Genomic DNA, 14,654 nt, shown 5'->3' on the forward strand with positions numbered 1-14,654 from the left:
GTTCACAGCAAGGTTAAAGTACCTGTATGTAAACTAAATATTTCAAAGTGTGGCCATTTTACTTTGCAAAGATCTGTATTTTGCATTACTTTTAAAAATAGTGTTTCTAAATTATGTTAATTAGAGTGAGATTATTTTAATTCACAGGCTTTTAAAGATGTGTGTTATTTTCTTAAAGTGAAGGGATTAACCTTATTCCTTTCATTTATCTCTTCTGTCTTTGTTCTGTCATGTCACTCTTGATCCTCTGTTTTCACTTTGCCCTCTTTCTCTTGTTTCCTTTTTTGTCTTGTCTCTCTGTGTCATGTGCTAAAGTTGCAGTCCCTGTTACAGGCATGATCACCATTCCTGCTGTCAGTCTAGCTGGGGCCCAAATTGTGCAGACTGGAGCCAGCACAAGCACCACAAATAGCAACCAGGGCACTGTAACGGTAACACTACCAGTCACTGGAAGTATGGTCAATGCAGGCGGTATGGTAATGGTAAGTTTAATTTGAAGAAACATTTTGAATAAATCATAGCTGAAGTCCTTACCGAATTTTTGTTATACGAATTATAACCAGGACTGCATAAGATGAAGCAAAAACAAACTTGAAGGAACTCGTCGAGTCAGGCACTAACTCTGGAAGCAGAAGAATAGTCGACATTCCGGGTCAGCACCCTGTATCAGGACTGTCCTGACCCACTGAGTTGCTCCTGCAGCTTTGTTTATTGCTCCAGATTCCAGCATTTACAGTGCCTAGTATCTCCATTTAAGATTAGATGAATGACAGCTCTCTACTCTTAAGGCAGATTTATTTTGAATCAATAAATCAGTCACATTTCTATATTGAGATAAAGATAATGATGTGATAATGTTATTAAACATATTTGAACATGGATTCCTTTAGTTGGTTCTCTAGTTTGATCCAGTTGCTAGGCAATGAATTTTATTATTTTACCCATTCTGGTTTTCCTGTGCAGTAATATAATATTTTTAAATTAATATTTTTGTTACATAAACATATGCTATTTTTAAACGAACAAATTTTAGATGAACACAAAGTTAACAATAGATTCTTATTTCATAAAGACAAGAAAATATTTTGAATGAGGCTTTTTAACAATCATTTGGTTTAAGATATACATGTTTTTAATTACATAGCACAAATTCAGAATTGGTGAGCGATACAAGACCATTGATCTAGTTGGAACTCAACAGCAATAATTTGTTTCTGATTCCCATCTTCACCTGATACTGTCTTTGTTAAATGAGGTGAAAATCAAAACTATGATAAAATACATTTAAGTTTGTTATTAAGCTGTGCAACAAAAAAATATACATGAAGCAAAATTAACATCTGTACAGGAGTGCAAGCTACCTGAATCAATCTTTCCACTGGCTGATTTTTAATAATAATTCATGCAGATGGTACCAGGGGCGAGCACAGTTCCAGCTATGCAGAGAATTCCCTTGCCAGGTGCAGAATTACTGGAAGAAGAACCGCTATATGTAAATGCTAAACAGTATCATCGAATCTTGAAAAGAAGACAGGCAAGAGCCAAGCTAGAAGCAGAAGGCAGAATTCCAAAAGAAAGGAGGGTAAGCTATAAAGGATAATGTAATTTGCATTCCGAAGATGAATATTTCACCTGAAACTAAATTTCCTTTGAGGTGTATAAATTATATCGCAAATATTCTGAAGCTCTCACTAACACTGTTACGGTTGTAACAGTATGTCCTAACTCTTGTAGTCATTGCCCAGACCAATGAAGGCAAACGTATCAAACACTTTCTTCACCGTCCTGTCTACCTGTGTCACCACTTTCAGCAAAATATGTTCTCATACCCAGTTCTTTCTCTTCTACAATGCTCTGCAGGTCCTGCTATTTGTTGTGTATGTCCTGACCTGTTTTAAATGACTAAAATGCAAGTTAGATTCTAATTCCTAAACATTTCTCCACTTTTCCAGTTGATCTAGATCCTGTAGTAATCTTGAATAACTTTCTTCATTGCCACCTGGACTTATCAAAAAATTGTCTTGGATATGTATTTGACACATTTGCTTTACCCATCCTGGGTAATTTCTCTCTTCCCCATTGCAATACTAGTTCAGCCACCTTGACATATGAACTGATCACGTGGCGGCGCCTAACGGCAGCGGCTGACTAGCAGTCTGTCCGTCTTTTTTTTGTTGAGTGTCGGTGTTGGGATGATTTTTATATATATTTTTTTGGTTGTGTATGTGTGGGAGGGGGTGGTGGTGTGTGGGGGGTGGGTGTGGGGAACTTTTCTCTTCCTCACGGCGCGGGGTGCGGCTCGGCTGCGGGGCCTAACATCCCCCGGTGCGGCTCGGCCGCTGGACTTTACATCCCGGTGCGGCTTGGCCGCTGGACTTACATCGCCCGGTGCAGCTCGGCTGCGGGGCTTAACACCGCCCGGTGCAGCTCGGCTGCGGGGCTTAACACCGCCCGGTGCAACTCGGCTGCGGGGCTTAACACCGCCCGGTGCAGCTCGGCTGCGGGGCTTAACACCGCCCGGTGCGGCTCGGCTGCGGGACTTTTCACCGCTGGTGCGGCTCGGCTGCGGGACTTAACATCGCCCGGTGCGGCTCGGCTGCGGGACTTTTCACCGCTGGTGCGGCTCGGCTGCGGGACTTAGCTGCGCAAGGCTTGGTCACGGGCCTTTCATCGCCCGGTTCGGCCGCGAGACGTTTCAGCGCCCGGTGCGGGGACTGTGCGGGTCGGTTGGGGACGAGCTGTCTGTCCGTGGGCGTGGGGAAGAGAGGGGAAGTTTTGTTGCCTCCATCACAGTGAGGGGGTGTTTGGAGTCACTGTGACGGACGTTTGTGTTGGGGTTATGTGTCTTGTGTTCTTTTTTTTTCTATGACTGCTATGTAGTTTCGTTCGGTACTTCGGTACCGAACGACAAATAAAGCTCTGTTATACCTGTTATACCTGTTATGAAGAAATGTAGGTTGCTTCTTTTTTGAAGGCTCTCATCAACTTGGAAATGTCGTTCATTAATTTTACAGAAGTACCTCCATGAGTCTCGTCATCGCCATGCAATGCAGCGAAAGCGTGGAGAAGGTGGCCGTTTTTTCTCTCCCAAGGAGGGTGATGAGATAGTACGTTATGTTTTTCCATTTATTACTGTTCTAAAACAAAGATTTTTACTCTTCAGCAATGGTTCTCAAACCTTTCCTGGTTCGCCAAATCAAAGAATGCATAAAAGTTATGATGCCTTGCTTGTTATAATTATTTGTGAGATAACAATGCTGTGTTTATTATTTAAATATCTTAAGACCATTTTGGCTGTGCAAGCTGTGTCTAATTTAGAGGTATTTCCACAGTTCCTAAATTATACATTCAATTCAAGATCCCTGGTACTTTTTAGACATCTCTTTTATTTTTGCAAGAAATAATCCTATACCAACCAGCAGAGTAAACCTTTCCAGTTGGCATGTTTCAGTTATATTCATTCAGAATGGACCAGTTTTAATTCTAATGTTTTGAATATAATGGATGGAAAGCTAGATTTAAGAATTACATTCAGATTTCATGAGTTGGGTGTGGAAGTTTAATGTTGCCCATTTATAGTTATTGCTATCTATCACTGGTGCAGCATTTCTACAAAGTGTGTCATCCACATGTACCTTTTCGGGTTTTTGAGAGTATTATATCAAACTGAAACAGTATATTAACAATTCATGCTCTCTTTATTTGGCAAAAAAATCTCCGGTATTCTCCCGGACTTCGAACTACACGTAAAAGGAAAATAAATTGCATGTTCTATCAAAAAAATAATAACTGACGATAACAGAAGTATACAGCAGCTCCGTCAACATCTGAAGAATAGATGGGTAACATTTCTGATAAAGTCCCCGCATCAGAATTGGGTTTTTTAAGCAATTAAACATTTTGATACTTTTTTCTTTTTATGAAGGTCATCTCAGTCAGGCTGTGAAAAGGGCGTAAGACAGAAAGGTGAGTAAAACAGCTTGTAAATAGTAGGGAGTGTAGTGATATAAATAGAGAAAATGGTTGGAAAATAATGAAGACAACCTTTCTGAAATAAGACTTTTAATTGGAAGGCTAAGCTTGATTGGAGTACTGTTGCAGCCATTATTGGATCAGTGAGGTACAGAAACTTCACCGGCTGAGATTGTGGTGACAATGGCACAACAAAATCAGATATACAAACCATTAGGAGAATTAGATCAAGGAGTTGGCCAATCTGCTTTTGGCATTGCCAGTACCAAGTAAGTTGTAAATGTTGTGCCGGATTTGAGAAAGTTTAGAACTGGTAGGTAATGTAGGACAAAAGGATTGGAAAGGTAGCCTCAGATATTGACTTGTAATGTGTAGCTAGAACTGGGTAATGGAAAAGTAAATTGAGGTTAATATGCCTCTGGAAAAGTGAGTAGTCAGATTGCGTGCTTTGATGGTAGAATATTATTGTATTTGGTGGGAGCCAAACAAATAAGTAAAGCTGCAAATTGAGCCAGATGGGGTATTATAGTTGCCATTGTGCTTGTAGGTATTAGTATCAGGAGATGGGATTGATATGGTCAAGCAGCCTGTTGCCACAATAAGCGGAAACCCTTGGTAGAGGGCAGAAGTTTTGTCCGCTTAAGAAATGAGATAGAAAGTAGTCACAGAGAAATGCCAGAAGATGAAAAAACAAACTAATTTAAATTGATAGATGAATATAGCTCAGGAACAAGGCAGTTGATCCATTGAGGCTGCTTGATGAATCCCTATTGTGTGATGTACATAAATCAAAATTCCATCAGGAGCAGGACAGATAATTCTAAGTTGGATGTTACAGAGGCGAATGATCGATGGAAATGAGACTGCTTTTCATGATTTTCTGCAGAGGAAATGAGAGTAGAAGATAGAAATAACTCAATTTTCACCATCATGGAAAACAAAAATCATTGAAAAGGAATGGAATAACCAGTTTTCACACAACTGCAGAAAAGGAAATCCATAACTAGGATCATTGTGGGGTTTGATAATTAATGCTTTGACATTGGGAAGATTGGATGCCTCGACATTAGGCCACTTAAGTTGTGTGAGATCTCGCTTTCATTCTGGGTCCTGCTTTGTTTGATCCATAACCTTTGGAACACCCTTGACATGCTCACTGGCTTTCAACGAGCTGAAAATCTGAATGCTGTTGTCAGGGTTTTTATTAGTGTTTGAGTGACAGTGTATGCTACTATTGTATTTAATATAAAGCTTACATAGCATCTGCAAAGTTTGTTTATACATAACATTCTGAGTCAGATCCTGAACATCACCACTCCATTTTCACATTACACAATAACCTGACAGCCGGACAATCTGATATTCTATGTCCCATCAGCCAAGCCGCTGATGTACAGTAGCTAACTCTTCACCCCCTTTTTCAATTTACTGATCTGATTGCCAGGCGATTGTCCTTTGTGACATTTCTCCCCTCCCAGTCCTGACCCCAGATTTAACCTGATTTATTTTGCACATTTCATGCTCGTGGAACAAAGGATATACTTATAGAACCAATTGAAATTCCTAGTGGCACCCATCCCCACAACATGTATTTTTTGGCCACTCTGCTTCAACCTTGGAGAGTTAATGAAATTCTAGGCATCATTTAAGGCAGTAAATGAGGAACTAGGCAATAGAAGGTAGAAAGTTGATGTAAGATGTTGGTGACTAGATGATCAATTTGTATAGAATGGTCACTTAATGAAAAATAAAAAATATTCAACGTGATCATATTGATGATGAGAACATTAGACGAATATGTGGGTAGAGCCTGAGCAAACAAAGCAACATTTACTGGAATGGTTTTGGGCCATGAATGACTTACATTGTATAGATAAACCAGGAAAGTTGGGATTTTCTTTTGTCTGAGGAAGTTAATGGGATTTTAATAGTTTTGCTCAAAGTTATGAAGACTTTGACCATCCTAAATTACTATTCTCTTCTAAATGCCAGTAAATCCTTTTCTAATCTTCTCCAGTAGCTTTCCTACCACTGATGTGAAACTCACTGGCCTATAATTTCTTGGATTATCTCTGCTTCCCTTCTTAAACAAATGAAAGACATTGGCTACTCTCCGGTCCTCCAAGACTTTTACCTATAGTTAGATGAGATCTTCGTCAAAGCCCTTGCAATCTCCTCCCTTACCTTTCAAAAACTCAATAGATCTCATCAGGCCATGTGGATTTATTCACCTTGATGCTTTTTCAAGAGAAACAATGCTACCTGCTTCTTGATCTCAAACTGTCCTGGCATATTAGTATGCCCCACACTGATCTCACTATCTTCCATGTCCTTCTCCTTAGTGAATACAGATGCAAAGTACTCATTTAGTTTGTCGCCTACATCCTTTGACTCCAAGCATAAATTCCCCCCTTTATCCTTGAGTGATCCTGCCCGCCCTCGTATTTCGCCTGTAGAGGTTGTAGCTGCAATGAGAATGATGTTAACATGAAATTGGTTAAAATACATGAAGTTAAAAGTTTGGTGTTTAGTAATAAAGTTAGATTTCAGGCAGAGATGAGAAGAGTGGAGAGATAATTGATATTAAATCTCAAGTTCTTGCATCTCTTTGCAAATTCTTATATTCGAGCTTTTATTATAATTTGGACTTTAAATTATTTTTCCCTAAGAGTTAATACTGTTTTTATAAATATTTTGTCTTGTTTCTCTTGTTAAATTAGATCGGATAGCTAAATTAGATTGGATCACTAAATTTAATGCACTAAATGCCCTTTCATGGAGCTTGTGATTTAACTCTTGTGTGGTAGCAATAGTTTCTGTGAAGTTGGAATGCATAACCTTCAGCCACTAAATTTGTTTATACAGGAATTTTTTTCTTAATCTAGTTTGTTTTGGTATTATGTCAGTTGAGAATGTGACTTCTGATTGTTATCACGTTGGAATAGCTGCTGTATATGAAAACGACATGTGATGGGTTCTGGTTACATATTGAATGGATTCCCTGTTGTCCCAAGTGATTCCTAGTTTATTAGAGAATGCCTCGTTTTTCAATCTGTAAAACTCCTTTGTTCTGCAAAGGACTCGGCACAGCTCCTAATTCATTTTACTTGCACAGGCAGAATAAATTCTGAACATTAGTAATTTTAAGATATCCAAAGTGAAGGACTTGCTAACTTGCATACTACAGTCATACATTTGAGACTTCATTTGTTCTGGGCCACATTATCTTTGTTATAACGTTAACCTTTTTTGTTGATTAGTCTAGTCCTCCTGTCAGAAACTGGATTTGTTTTAATGAAAAGAATTTATTTGAAAATCCAAGCTGAATTGATCATGAGGGTGAAGCCAAAGCTATTAAGAAGATCACATGCATGATTAAAGATATTAGCTTTGTAAGTTTTGGGTCAAGGGCTGGAAACAATGTCTCATAACTTGTTGAGCGCAGTTCTGTAGCTTCATAAGGCAAACTATGTGAGCAGGTTGTAAAGAAAAGTTTGGATCCTGAATAGCCAAAGCGAGTCCCACCCATGTGGTAGCTAACAAAAAACATTGGCATCTTACACAGCTGGCACTGCAGCGTTGTTATCTGTCAAATCTTTTAAGGGTGCTGAATATCACTTAAACTGTTAAAGTATATTTATTTTATTTGATTAATAAGTAAAACTTACAAAAATTTAAAACAATACCTTATAGTTATTGCATTCATTGAAGCAGACACAAGAGTCCACCGAGGATTTGCCATCAGAGCTCAACTAGCAAGTCTGGGATTTTCTTTTCAAGTCAAGTCGTATTTGTTGTCATATGCACAAGTGGGGTGAGTTATAGGTACAATGAAAATCTTGGAGGAACTCAGCGGGTCAGATAGCATCTTGGAGATGACATTTTTGGGATGAGATTCCTTGTTCCGACTTTGGAATCTGAAGAAGGATCCATAAGCAAAAAGTCGTCCATTCCCTCTACAGATGCTGCCTGACTCGCTGAGTTCCTCTAGCATTTTATCATTGTTCAAGATTGTAGCATCTGCAGTTTCTTGTGTCTACAATGAAAATCTTGCTTGCAGCAGCATGATTTCTCCTAGACTCAAACAAGCAAGAACATAAATCATACATAAATTCTGCAGTGAAAAGAAAAACATGGCAAAAAGCAAGACATTATTGCAAAACACAATTATAAAACAAGTTTATGGTAGCAGAAAAGGTGGTCAGTATTCCTTTATTACTGAGGTAGGATTGGGGTGTGCAGGTCTGTTCAAGAATGTCATGGTTATAGGAATGTAGCTGCCATTAACCTAGCGGCCTGCATTTCCCAGCAAGTTTTGGTTCAATATCAAAAGGTAGAGGCTCCTTCAAGGGAGAGGGCATAGCTTGAGCTACTCTTCGGGAATTGGGCAGGGCAAGAGATTCAAGTAACAATGGCCAACACTTTGGAACCAGCACCAGTTTTATTAACTTTATAATAGTTATGGATAAGTTCAGGGCTTGTCCACAAATTAATGTTCTAAAATAGGGCACAGTCAACTTTGATTATATTAGACAGAAACATGCAAAAGTTGCACTTTATATAAAGTTATTTTGGGAAACTTAAATTATTAGTGAATTAGAATAAGTGGTATAAATAAATAAGTGTAGAGCTGCTGCCATCAAATCTTAAAAGTACTTCATATTTAAATCATATAGCCAGTGTTTGTGTAGGAAAATAACTGCAGATGCTGGTACAAATTGAAGGTATCACAAAATGCTGGAGTAACTCAGCAGGTCAGGCAGCATCTCAGGAGAGAAGGAATGGGTGATGTTTCGGGTCGAGACCCTTCTTCAGACTGATGTCAGGGGAGGAGGCGGGACAAAGAAAGGATGTAGTTGGAGACAGGAAGACAGTGGGAGAACTGGGAAGGGGGAGGGGAAAGAGGGACAGAGGAGCTAGCTGAAGTTAGAGAAATCAATGTTCATACCGCTGGGATGTAAGCTGCCCAAGCGAAATATGAGATGCTGTTCCTCCAATTTGCGGTGGGCCTCACTATGACAATGGAGGAGGCCCATGACAGAAAGTTCAGAGTGGGAGGGGGAGTTGAAGTGCTGAGCCACCAGGAGATCAGGTTGGTTAAGGAGGACTGAGCGAAGGTGTTGAGCGAAACAATCGCCGAGCCTGCGTTTGGTCTCGCCGATGTAGAGAAGTTGACATCTGGAACGGCGGATACAATAGATGAGGTTGGAGGAGGTGTAGGTGAACCTCTGCCTCACCTGGAAAGACTGGGTCCTTGGATGGAGTCGAGGGGGGAGGTAAAGGGACAGATGTTGCATCTCCTGCGTTTGCAGGGGAAAGTACCTGGGGAGGGTGTGGTTTGGGTGAGAAGGGACGAGTGGACCAGGGAGTTACGGAAGGAATGGTCACAGCGGAAAGCAGAAAGGGGAGGAGATGGGAAGATGTGGCCAGTAGTGGGATCCCGTTGGAGGTGACGGAAATGTTGGAGGATAATTTGTTGTACACGCTGCCTGATGGGGTGGAAGGTGAGAAGGCCAGTGTTTGTGTGGTATCCTTATTGTATTTATTTGGATTGGAGCATAAGATGAATCCAAAGCATTAAACTCAATATGTTCTGTACATGTCCATTAATATATAGTTCTAGGTAAAAAATAGAAACTGATGAAAATTAGATAATCAACTATATTTGATGAATAAGTTAATGCTAGAAAATGAAAAGACAAGATCAGAGAGTTAAACAAACTAAGCATTATACTCTCATCGCTACTGTGAAACACATGACTGGCACAAGCTACTTTATCCACTCTGCTTCGCCGGCAAGCATTATACCAAACCAAATGAATGGGTGACTTCCACAAACCGATTACACATGACGGCTCTGACCATCAAACGTTTTTCTGTATTGCTATTGTGGAGAACAGTATGAGTGTGGCATCAATTTGAATCTGAAGATACAACAGTCTGTATTGTTTCTCCAGAATTACATCTTAAAGGATAGAGGAATTTGCAGTTGCATCATAAAATATATAAGGACTAGAAATTGATTTTAGCCGGTGGTGCCAAATTCTGAAGACTCCATCACTTATTCACTTTTTGAGGGCCACTTACTTGCTCTCCTGAATTAATTGTGGCTGTTGCTGTTCACTTTCAGAAACATAATCAGGAAACTTGTGTAGGAAAGAACTGCAAATGCAGAAGGTAGACACAAAATGCTGGAGTAACTCAGCAGGATAGGCAGCATTTCGGGAGAGAAGGAATGGATGATATTTAAGGTCGAGACCCTTCTTCAGACTTATAATCAGGAAACTCCCAGCCTCTTCAGTTCCACGGTGATTCCTGCTGCCTCTCAGATTGAGAAAAAACTCAGAGCTGTACTTGGTAATGAGGGTGGATCACAATGAATGTCATTTACAGTCAGGTATTGTGTTCTCTCAAAGGAGGAGCTGAATTGGAAACCCCCTGATGAAGGAATTGCCTCTATCCATTAATTGCAATGAAAGCAGTATGTCAATCATGATGACAGCTAACTTGAAGAACCACTGCAGTTAGTCAGTACCTTTGCACTATTCATTTTGTGGATGCATCACCAGTGGGGTAATGGGATGAGTGGCCAGCTGCATCTGTGCTTCCTGAATGATGTGACTAATGCATTTTTCTACGGGGTTTATTTCATCACTGTCCTTTTTCAACACGTCTTGCTCTGAATACATTCTGCTCATACGCCCATGCATGTTGTATTCCGAGAATGCCAATTAAAGCAGCCACGTTTGGCATCAACTGGTCAAAGTAAAAGCTTGAAATTAGTAACCTTTGAAGTCTCACAACTCCATCGACGTGAAAAAAACAGAAAGTAATAGTTGTAGAATTGTAACAATAACAGCCAAATCAACAAGAAGCTAAATAATGGATAAATCATTCAAATCATAAATAAAACTATTGCGAGTCCTATCTGTTGCTGAATTTTCATGATCTGTATACTGCCAGTGGATGCTGTGTGTGTGCAATAATAACCTCACCAATATGTATGATGACATTTGGTGCACAATACTGGTCTGCAGACATTGTTTGAGATTCAAAGGGCGTTTGCAATGATGCCAATTTTTTTTTAACAGGAAACCTGTCCACAACATTAAGTTAGTTTCAGTAGTGACGGATCTGCTGTATGTTTCTAACGTTATATGATTTCGATCAAATTTTATTGGCTGGAGCCTGATCTCCTGTATCAAATGGATGTTGCAAACTGGCAGGTGCTGATACTCATTTTTGAGCATAAATGCTATTTCGGTAAGGGCTATCCTGTCATTTGTTTCTTGTGAGAATGCAATTTTAACTTGCCATTCTTTCCAATCTTGAATATGTACAGTTCAAAATGCTAAGTTTTTTGCAAAGTAATTTCTTTACCAATGGATTTTTATCCTTATTAAAAAATGGAAAGCCACTGGCAGTTGCCTTTATGCATATTGAAAATCAACCCATAAGGTTGTCATCTGTGATTTGTGTGACATTTATTTGTATATTTATATTTATTCAACAGCCTGAATGATTTCTTGGTAGGCTAGAGAAAAATCATAAAAAGGTACGGTATTATTTTGTTACATTTTAAGAGTGGGGAACCTACTTCACACTCCACTCTGACCTTCTCTTCAGCAAACATCCTCCTAAGGTGCATTTTCAGTCAATTTACAATTGATGGTAACGCATGATGGACAAATCAGTGTTTCTGCACATTAAAACCATTAAAGCATTCTCACTATCAAAAAAATCATTGAATTAGCAATCTTGCAGAGCAATTACGATGTATCTAGTTTTCTTTTATATAGATTTGGCAACAATGCAACTAATCATTGACTTGTGGTTTTTGAGAGTTGTTTGTAGCAGGCTCCAGTACTCTGATTTGCAAATATCTCTTTTGTAAAAATTGCTTATCTTTATTCGATGACTCTTGTGTCATATTGTTTGATAGATTTGTCAAGTAAGTTTGAGGTCTCATTGTTCCCTTAACTCCTTCAGTCAATAACTTTGTTTCTATTTTTGTGTCAAATTCGTTGTATATAAGCTTGATGACAAGTCTTGTATCCACTTAAACTAATAATAACTGACCAAAGAAGCTCCTTGATTTTTGTATCTATTGTGGAAGTTGTTTGCTCTGTTGCTATAAGCAATGGTTTTGTGCTGTATTGATCAGCATACTGAATCATGTGGTTCTGATGTTAGCAATTCAATAGCTTTTGTAACGATGAATTGATCTTGATTGGTAATCATGAAATATGAAGGAGAGCTTTCATTGCAATATTGCTGAACATTCAGAGTTAAAACTGTCAGAGCTTTCCTTTCCAAGCAAAAGCCAGGACTGAGTCATAGCCATTGTCAGAATGTTTAAAAGAAGCAGATGAATCACTAATGTTGGGTTTTGCTTCAAAAGCCTAGTTGTTTTAAATGAATTCCAGCATGGGGTACTTGAATGTTGGGTTTTGATTGTAACAATTAATGGAGATGGAGCAGAAAATGACAAGTGTACGATGAAGAATAACAAGGATCACTTAAGAGGTATTGGAACTTTCCTGTGTATAGACATGTTCAGATCTTGGACCAGTCTATGTTTTTATAGGGTTCAGTTTGTGTTGAAAAGGCAAAGGTCTTCACGTGGATTGCGACAATAGAGATTGTTGATTCTATCAAGAGTAAAAGATTATATCAAATGGGATTTTTTGCTGATGTGTTAGGACCCATAGAGTAGACTCCCTTGCACTGTAGCATCAGCAATGCTTGCAAGAAACTGCCATCAAGAAACTTAAAAAATATAGATTTGGCATAGTTTGAAGTTTTTGTACAACATGTAAAGTCAAGTCAAGTCAATTTTATTTGTATAGCACATTTAAAAACAACCCACGTTGACCAAAGTGCTGTACATCTGATTAGGTACTAAGGAAAAAAAATGAAACAAAGGATTTTATAAAGGATGGTAAGAGTTCAGTTTCCTGTAAACCTTGTCAATAGAGTTTGCCAGAATATCCTCTGCAAATTGGCATTCCCATTCCGATTGATTATGTCTACCATTTTCCACATTGAACAATTTAGACCATTCAAATCAGCTCCGATGTTATGAATTGTGTTGGAGACTTTCTGAAAATGTATAAACACTGTTGGTGGAATTTTTACAAAGACTTGTTAATCTTTTCAATCTTTCATTTTCCTCCCATTTGTACAGAAACATCAGCAGAGTGAAGAAATAATTGGTCAGGTGATCAGGGTGGCCTAAATCTCTGCTTTATGCATCTGTTTTGAAACGAGAACCAGTTAAAATTGACAGTCTCTCCTCACTCCACGATTCCTGCATTCCTCAAACAGAAATGGAGGTTGAAAACGAAAAAGTCTTCTCCGCAAAAAAAAGTGTATTTTGTTGCAGAACTTTTAAAAATGTAAACTTAAAACTTACTGGAGTATAACAGGGACAAAAAACATCAATAGAAAAAAAAATCTTGAATAACTTTGTTTAGACCAAATGGAAGAAACTAATTTGAAGACAATTTTCAGTTGTGATGGTATGTAGTCTGTATTAGTTTGAGACAGAGGGAGAGGGGGGGGCACTTGAAGGAGGTTGGGGGAGTAGTGTCCTGTAAATTGATTAAGTTAATGATGAACTTTGTTGGGGGGGATTGGATTATTATGGAATATCTGTGGATTTAAAGTATCCTCCTGTAGATGTGGAGAGGTGGAATGAGTTGCTGATGCATATGGTATGTTATGAAAATCACATGAATTTGTATTTTTTCCCCAGTGTTAATTAAGAGATAATGTATAAGTGCTTTTTTTATGAAAATTTGGTGTACATGATGCAAATATTTTGTAAAATGTAGCAAAAACTGCTCTGAGACAGTAGACCATTTTGAAAGATGATCAATTTATTTTACAGAAAAGGTGAGTTTGGTGCAATTCATTGCTTTATATATGGTTGTAATGCACTAAAGAGGTTTGTTCTTAAAACATGTGATGTTGTGTTTATAGACTAGTAAATAAGTGTAACATGAGCTAACAGTGCAGGGCAGATTTTCCAGTATTAAAATAGGCAAATTCAACCTGGACATAAATAAACATTCAGCAGAGGGAAGCTAGAGCACACATCTATGGTTCTGATTGCTGCTCGATGTCCTATCTTGAACGAGGATAGCTGTGGTGCACTTCAGTTACATTGCATGCCAGCTTCCATTGTCTTGCAACACTGCAAGAGTGAAACTAGCATGTTTATTAAAATGTAGGCTGTTGCCAATGAGCTTGCATTCTTCTAGGTAGTCTCTTGAGAGGAAGGAAAACAGGTTCATTCCTAATAAAGTTCCACTGTGGCCATGGTGTACCAGTTACTGTTGCTGAAATGGTTCTGTTAAACTATTTTTGACATGCAAGTTACATCCCATTATTTAAATACAAACAAAATGGTGTACTGTCTCTTCAGAAAGCAGTATTTGGCTTCGACGTATGTAATTCCTTTTTCAAGAATTGCATAATTTTACCATCTCAGAACTATATGCAAGTTCAAAAGAGAAGTCATTTAATTCTGAGGCTTTTATGCCATGTTAAAATATGCAACTTTTGCTTCTAAGATTTGGATCCAAGTAACACTCAAGCTGCATCATTTTACTGACTATAATCATATTTGGTTGCTATCGTCTTAGCATGGATCAAAATACAGCTCATAGGGAATCAAG

At 38.7% G+C, this 14,654-nt stretch overlaps 1 protein-coding gene across 2 annotated transcripts in view; it reads left to right on the forward strand.

The window, feature by feature from the left end:
• LOC144605333 (nuclear transcription factor Y subunit alpha-like) overlaps nt 1-13,522 on the forward strand; it is a 28,159-nt gene extending 14,637 nt beyond the window's left edge. The window contains exons 6-10 of one of the 2 annotated variants that reach the window (XM_078420464.1): nt 316-482; nt 1,409-1,582; nt 3,015-3,107; nt 11,486-11,527; nt 13,160-13,522. In XM_078420464.1, coding sequence (XP_078276590.1) covers nt 316-482; nt 1,409-1,582; nt 3,015-3,107; nt 11,486-11,494 — 443 coding nt within the window. In that variant the 3' untranslated portion in view covers nt 11,495-11,527; nt 13,160-13,522. The remainder of the gene's footprint in view (nt 1-315; nt 483-1,408; nt 1,583-3,014; nt 3,108-11,485; nt 11,528-13,159) is intronic. The other variant, XM_078420465.1, reaches the window with a different exon arrangement.
• Nucleotides 13,523-14,654: the final 1,132 nt, after the last annotated feature.

Source organism: Rhinoraja longicauda, chromosome 24 (assembly GCF_053455715.1).
Source record: "Rhinoraja longicauda isolate Sanriku21f chromosome 24, sRhiLon1.1, whole genome shotgun sequence".
Taxonomy (NCBI): Eukaryota; Metazoa; Chordata; class Chondrichthyes; order Rajiformes; family Arhynchobatidae; genus Rhinoraja; species Rhinoraja longicauda.